The sequence below is a fragment of the Triticum urartu genome, chromosome 1A (assembly GCF_056163025.1).
Source record: "Triticum urartu cultivar PI428250 chromosome 1A, HENAU_Tu73, whole genome shotgun sequence".
In the NCBI taxonomy this organism is placed as follows: Eukaryota; Viridiplantae; Streptophyta; class Magnoliopsida; order Poales; family Poaceae; genus Triticum; species Triticum urartu.
The window spans coordinates 324,499,631-324,507,447 of NC_141873.1; the positions used below are offsets into that span (position 1 = coordinate 324,499,631).

General features: G+C 44.2%; 1 protein-coding gene across 1 annotated transcript; it reads left to right on the forward strand.

The window, feature by feature from the left end:
* The first annotated feature begins 1,253 nt into the window (after positions 1–1,253).
* Positions 1,254–1,908, forward strand: LOC147991064 (uncharacterized). Its single transcript, XM_087538514.1, has 2 exons — positions 1,254–1,697; positions 1,729–1,908. The coding sequence occupies exons 1-2, from the start codon at positions 1,254–1,256 to the stop codon at positions 1,906–1,908; spliced, it is 624 nt and encodes a 207-aa protein (XP_087394640.1).
* Positions 1,909–7,817: the final 5,909 nt, after the last annotated feature.

The window sequence follows — 7,817 nt, forward strand, 5'->3', positions numbered from 1 at the left end:
AATCATGTAATTAAAATAATAAACCTATATTAAAATATGTTCTTGACGTGTATTAAAATGTACAGTATGTCATAAGAAATTATAAATTTGTTGAAAAAAGGAAAGGAAAAAATAAAAAAAATAAAGCAAGAAACAAACAATACCGTAGAGAAAAAAACAATGAAAGTAGAGAGAAATTAGTGCAAAATAGGGGAAAAACAAAGGAACCTGGAGAGAAACCGGGAAATAAGCGAAAAATCATAGAACAGAAAAAGAAAAAACAGTGAAAACCGAGAAAGAAGAAGAAAAACTAAGAAAAGAAAGAAGCTGAGAAAGAAATTAAATCAGAGTAAACCGGCAAAGAAACAAAGAAAACTGATGAAAAACAAAATAAGGATCAAAAAATAAAATAAAATAAAAACCAGAGCGAACCGACTGAATGCAATGGTTGGAAGCGACGAGCGAGATCCCACGTCGTATTGTGCTGGCCCATTCGTGTGGCGCTTCGGGCGAGTGGAGCTATCACCTCGCTGTAAGTAAGATATAGCACCCAGGTTTCCCGCGTGCCGCGTGACACATCCACTATGTGGGTCAGGCCATTTCGGCATTTTTCCCACCAATTTTGGGAAGGTTAAAAGGCATTCCCTGAACTGGTTTTTCCTCCTTTGCCTGGTTTTTTTTTCTTTTTTTTTCTTATTATCTATTTATTATTTTATTTTACCTATTTTCCGTATTTCCTTTTTATTTTTATTTTTATTTTTCTATCTTTACTAAAAATGTCGTGAACATTTTTTCAAATTAGTGATCATTTTTAAATCCATGAATTGTTTTTGAATTCGCTAACATTTTTTGAGATTAGGGTAAAAAATGGATTCCAGAATAAAATTTCAACTTTGTGAAAGTTTTTGAAATTGATGAAGTAACTCGTGAAAAAAATGAATTCACGAACATTTTTTGAAATTGAGTCTATATATCCGTAAAGTCTCGGATGGAAACTCATATGCACGTGTGAAATAATAAACAGTAAAATGTATTCCTAATCTTGCATCTAAGAGCATCTCCAACAGCCGCGCCAAAAGACGCGCGCGGGACGTTTTCACGCGCTCCAGCGAAGGCGAGAAACTAGCACGCGGGGGAAAAGGCGGCAGCTCGCGCGCTAGATTTGGCGCACCGCATCCGGCGCGCCTATAAAATTGCAGCGCCCTCTGCCGCTCTCTCATCGCTCCCTCTACCGCTTTCTCTCCTCGCCGCCGACATGCCACCACCGCGCCACCATGCCGCCTCGCCGAGGGAGAGCTTCGAGCTACCGCGGCATCCGCGTGCGTCCGTTTGACACCTACTCCGCCGAGATTCGGTCGGGCGGTGGCGTGCGCCTCGGCCTCGGAACCTTCCACACCGCCCGCGCGTACGACGCTGCGGCATGGCGCCTCCGACGGTCCCGTTGGGACATGATCTTCAAGGACGTGGCGACGCAGGAGCGGGCACAGGAGTTGGCGCCTCCCCCGCGGCTTATCACCGATAAGGATCGTCTCAAGAATCGGTGGCTGGAGCGCCGTCTCAGCTTGGCCGAGATGGACGAGGAAGCCATGGCGCTATGGCGCCAATGCTTCCCGCAATGCATCATCAACGAGGAACAGTTTTTTGCCGAGAGAAGGGCGGAGAGGGAGGAAAGGAGGGAGGAGCAAGCCGCCTATCGCGAGGACAAGCGAACATGGAAAGCGGTCGCTAAATTCAACATCAAGCTAGGAGATGTGTCGTCCTGGGACTCCAGCGACGAGCGGTTCCTTGACGCCTACGCTCAGACGTCGGAGGAGGACATCACCGAGGCAGAGTCCGAGTCAGAGAATGACGAGTAGTAGTAGTTTTTCGTTTTATCTATCTATCGTAGGAGAAGACTATGAACTATCCATGCACTATTTTGTATGGTAGTAGCAGGCTATGTGATGAACCATCTCCACATTTGTACTATCGGAACCAAATGTGTATCGAATCATAGTTAACATAGTAGGCGTCAAGGGGAAAAAGATGAAATATAGCGCGCCTGCTGGAGCGGCTCGGGCGCGCTTTATTTTGCGGCGGCCGCTGGAGCCAGCGCACCGCCGCGCGCAAAAGCTGGCTCACCCGGCGTTGTATTCTGATTTTTAACGTGTCACGCGTTGGACGGCTGTTGGAGATGCTCTAAGACTAGCTCAAGTGTTGCATGATGGCCACGTTTTTCTGATCATGGGCATGACTATGCCGGCAATTTTGAGGACACAATGTTAGAAGAACACTTGTGTTGAATCGTCACAAATTGATGTTATGCTATGAGATACTTCGTCACAAGTTAATGATTAATTACATAAAGAAAGTTAGCATTTGCATAATCCCTTAGACCATGGCAGCATCGAGTTCCTTAATGCTTGCTTCATAAACTTTGGGGTTAGTTAAATGTCATCCGTAATAGGGTGGCTATTACGGCGGATTTAGAGTTCATGGAAAAGTATGACAAAGGATTTGATAGTTGAAGATTGGGATTTGCTCCTCCAACGATAGAGAGATATTCTTTGAGTCCTTTTGGTTTCACGGTATCCATCATCGTCTGGCTAGATGCTACTTGTGAATTGCGTTGAAATTTTCCCTGAAGAGGAATGGTGAAGCTGAAGGAAATATGCCCTAGAGGCAATAATAAAGTTATTATTTATTTCCTTATATCATGATAAATGTTTAGTATTCATGCTAGAATTGTATTAACCAGAAACATAATACATGTGTGAATACATAGAAAAACAGAGTGCCACTAGTATGCCTCTACTTGACTAGCTCGTTAACCAAAGATGGTTATGTTTCCTAACCATGGACAAAGAGTTGTTATTTGATTAACGGGATCACATCATTAGATGAATGATCTGATTGACATGACCCATTCCATTAGCTTAGCACCCGATCGTTTAGTATGTTGCTATTGCCTTCTTCATGACTTATACATGTTCCTATGACTATGAGATTATGCAACTCCCGTTTGCCGGAGGAACACTTTGTGTGCTACCAAACGTCACAACGTAACTGGGTGATTATAAAGGTTCTCTACAGGTGTCTCCAAAGGTACATGTTGGGTTGGCGTATTTCGAGATTAGGATTTGTCACTCCGATTGTCGGAGAGGTATCTCTGGGCCCTCTCGGTAATGCACATCACATAAGCCTTGCAAGCATTGCAACTAATGAGTTAGTTGTGAGATGATGTATTATGGAACGAGTAAAGAGACTTGCCAGTAACGAGATTGAACTAGGTATTGAGATACCGACGATCGAATCTCGGGCAAGTAACATACCGATGACAAAGGGAACAACGTATGTTGTTATGCGGTCTGACCGATAAAAGATCTTCGTAGAATATGTAGGAGCCAATATGAGCATCCAGGTTCCGCTATTGGTTATTGACCGGAGACATGTCTCGGTCATGTCTACATTGTTCTCGAACCCGTAGGGTCCGCACGCTTAAGGTTTCGATGACAGTTATATTATGAGTTTATGCATTTTGATGTACCGAAGTTTGTTCGGAGTACCGGATGTGATCACGGACATGACGAGGAGTCTCGAAATGGTCGAGACATAAAGATTGATATATTGGAAGCCTATATTTGGATATCGGAAGTGTTCCGGGTGAAATCGGGATTTTACCGGAGTACCGGGAGGTTACCGGAACCCCCCGGGAGGTATATGGGCCTTAGTGGAAGAGAGGAGAGGTGGCCAGGGCTGGGCCGCGCGCCCGTCCCCCCTAGTCCGAATAGGACAAGGAGAGGGGGGCGGCGCCCCCCCTTCCTTCTCTCTCTCCTCTTTCCCCCCTCCCGAATCCTATTCCAACTAGGAAAAGGGGGGGATCCTACTCCCGGTGGGAGTAGGACTCCTCCTGGCGCGCCCTCCTCCTGGCCGGCCGCACCCCCCCTTGATCCTTTATATACGGGGGCAGGGGGCACCCCTAGACACACAAGTTGATCCACGTGATCATATTCTTAGCCGTGTGTGGTGCCCCCTTCCACCATAGTCCTCGATAATATTGTAGCGGTGCTTAGGCGAAGCCCTGCGACGGTAGTACATCAAGATCGTCACCACGCCGTCGTGCTGACGGAACTCTTCCCCGACACTTTGCTGGATCAGAGTCCGGGGATCGTCATCGAGCTGAACATGTGCTAGAACTCGGAGGTGCCGTAGTTTCGGTGCTTGATCGGTCGGGCCGTGAAGACGTACGACTACATCAACCGCGTTGTGCTAACACTTCTGCTATTGGTCTACAAGGGTACGTAGATCACACTCTCCCCTCTCATTGCTATGCATCACCATGATCTTGCGTGTGCGTAGGAATTTTTTTGAAATTACTACGTTCCCCAACAGTGGCATCCGAGCCTAGGTTTTATGTGTTGATGTTATATGCACGAGTAGAACACAAGTGAGTTGTGGGCGATATAAGTCATACTGCTTACCAGCATGTCATACTTTGGTTCGGCGGTATTGTTGGACGAAGTGGCCCGGACCGACATTACGCGTACGCTTACGCGAGACCGGTTCTCCCGACGTGCTTTGCACAAAGGTGGCTAGCGGGTGACAGTTTCTCCAACTTTAGTTGAACCGAGTGTGGCTACGCCCGGTCCTTGCGAAGGTTAAAACAGCACCAACTTGACAAACTATCGTTGTGGTTTTGATGCGTATGTAAGATTGGTTCTTGCTTAAGCCCGTAGCAGCCACGTAAAACTTGCAACAACAAAGTAGAGGACGTCTAACTTGTTTTTGCAGGGCATGTTGTGATGTGATATGGTCAAGACATGATGCTAAATTTTATTGTATGAGATGATCATGTTTTGTAACCGAGTTATCGGCAACTGGCAGGAGCCATATGGTTGTCGCTTTATTGTATGCAATACAAACGCGCTGTAATGCTTTACTTTATCACTAAGCGGTAGCGATAGTCGTGGAAGCATAAGATTGGCGAGACGACAACGATGCTACGATGGAGATCAAGGTGTCGCGCCGGTGACGATGGTGATCACAACGGTGCTTCGAAGATGGAGATCACAAGCACAAGATGATGATGGCCATATCATATCACTTATATTGATTGCATGTGATGTTTATCTTTTATGCATCTTATCTTGCTTTGATTGACGGTAGCATTATAAGATGATCTCTCACTAATTATCAAGAAGTGTTCTCCCTGAGTATGCACCGTTGCGAAAGTTCTTCATGCTGAGACACCACGTGATGATCGGGTGTGATAGGCTCTACGTTCAAATACAACGGGTGCAAAACAGTTGCACACGCAGAATACTCAGGTTATACTTGATGAGCCAAGCATATACAGATATGGCCTCGGAACACCGAGACTGAAAGGTCGAGCGTGAATCATATAGTAGATATGATCAACATAGTGATGTTCACCAATGAAACTACTCCATCTCACGTGATGATCGGACATGGTTTAGTTGATTTGGATCACGTAATCACTTAGAGGATTAGAGGGATGTCTATCTAAGTGGGAGTTCTTTAAGTAATATGATTAATTGAACCTAAATTTATCATGAACTTAGTACCTGATAGTATCTTGCTTATTTATGTTTGATTGTAGATAGATGGCCCGTGCTATTGTTCCATTGAATTTTAATGTGTTCCTTGAGAAAGAAAAGTTGAAAGATGATGGTAGCAATTACACGGACTGGGTCCGTAACTTGAGGATTATCCTCATTGCTGCACAGAAGAATTACGTCCTGGAAACACCGCTGGGTGCCAGGCCTGCTGCTGGAGAAACACCAGATGTTATGAACGTCTGGCAGAGCAAAGCTGATGACTACTCGATAGTTCAGTGTGCCGTGCTTTACGACTTAGAATCGGGACTTCAACGACGTTTTGAACGTCATGGAGCATATGAGATGTTCCAGGAGTTGAAGTTAATATTTCAAGCAAATGCCCGGATTGAGAGATATGAAGTCTCCAATAAGTTCTATAGCTGCAAGATGGAAGAGAACAGTTCTGTCAGTGAGCATATACTCAAAATGTCTGGGTATAATAATCAATTGATTCAATTGGGAGTTAATCTTCCAGATGATTGCGTCATTGACAGAATTCTCCAATCACTGCCACCAAGCTACAAGAGCTTCGTGATGAACTATAATATGCAAGGGATGAATAAGACTATTCCCGAGCTCTTCGCAATGCTAAAAGCTGCGGAGGTAGAAATCAAGAAGGAGCATCAAGTGTTGATGGTCAACAAGACCACTAGTTTCAAGAAAAAGGGCAAAGGGAAGAATAAGGGGAACTTCAAAAGGAACAGCAAGCAAGTTGCTACTCAAGAGAAGAAACCCAAACCTAAGCCTGAAACTGAGTGCTTCTACTGCAAGCAGACTGGTCACTAGAAGCGGAACTGCCCCAAGTATTTGGCGGATAAGAAGGATGGCAAGGTGAACAAAGGTATATGCGATATACATGTTATTGATGTGTACCTTACTAATGCTCGCAGTAGCACCTGGGTATTTGATACTGGTTCTTTTGCTAATATTTGCAACTCGAAACAGGGACTACGGATTAAGCGAAGATTGGCTAAGGACGAGGTGACGATGCACGTGGGAAATGGTTCCAAAGTCGATGTGATCGTAGTCGGCACGCTACCTCTACATCTACCTTTGGGATTAGTATTAGACCTAAATAATTGTTATTTGGTGCCAGCGTTAAGCATGAACATTATATCTGGATCTTGTTTGATGCGAGACGGTTATTCATTTAAATTAGAGAATAATGGTTGTTCTATTTACATGAGTAATATCTTTTATGGTCATGCACCCTTAAGGAGTGGTCTATTCTTATTAAATCTCGATAGTAGTGACACACATATTCATAGTGTTGAAGCCAAAAGATGCAGAGTTGATAATGATAGTGCAACTTATTTGTGGCACTGCCGTTTGAGTCATATCGGTATAAAGCGCATGAAGAAACTCCATACTGATGGGCTTTTGGAACCACTTGATTATGAATCACTTGGTACTTGCGAACCGTGCCTTATGGGTAAGATGACAAAAACACCGTTCTCCGGTACTATGGAGAGAGCAACAGATTTGTTGGAAATCATACATACAGATGTATGTGGTCCGATGAATGTTGAGGCTCGTGGCGGATATCGTTATTTTCTCACCTTCACAGATGACTTAAGCAGATATGGGTATATCTACTTAATGAAACACAAGTCTGAAATGTTTGAAAAGTTCAAAGAATTTTAGAGTGAAGTTGAAAATCATCGTAACAAGAAAATAAAATTCCTACGATCTGATCGTGGAGGAGAATATTTGAGTTACGAGTTTGGTGTACATTTGAAACAATGTGGAATAGTTTCGCAACTCACGCCACCCGGAACACCACAGCGTAATGGTGTGTCCAAACATCGTAATCGTACTTTACTAGATATGGTGCGATCTATGATGTCTCTTACTAATTTACCGCTATTGTTTTGGGGATACGCTCTAGAGACGGCCGCATTCATGTTAAATAGGGCACCATCAAAATCCGTTGAGACGACGCCTTATGAACTGTGGTTTGGCAAGAAACCAAAGTTGTCGTTTCTGAAAGTTTGGGGCTGTGATGCTTATGTGAACAAGCTTCAACCTGATAAGCTCGAACCCAAATCGGAGAAATGTGTCTTCATAGGATATCCAAAGGAAACTATTGGATACACCTTCTATCACAGATCCGAAGGCAAGAATTTTGTTGCTAAATTCGGAAACTTTCTGGAGAAGGAGTTTCTCTCGAAAGAAGTGAGTGGGAGGGAAGTAGAACTTGATGAGGTAACTGTACCTACTCCCTTATTGGAAAGTAGTACA

Excerpts from the sequence above, each read along its gene's own strand:
- LOC147991064 (XM_087538514.1), top strand. The coding sequence starts at position 1,254 with ATGCCGCCTCGCCGAGGGAGAGCTTCGAGCTACCGCGGCATCCGCGTG. Across the intron at positions 1,698-1,728 it reads AGGACAAGCGAACATGGAAA|ATGTGTCGTCCTGGGACTCC; the intron begins GCGGTCGCTAAA and ends TCAAGCTAGGAG.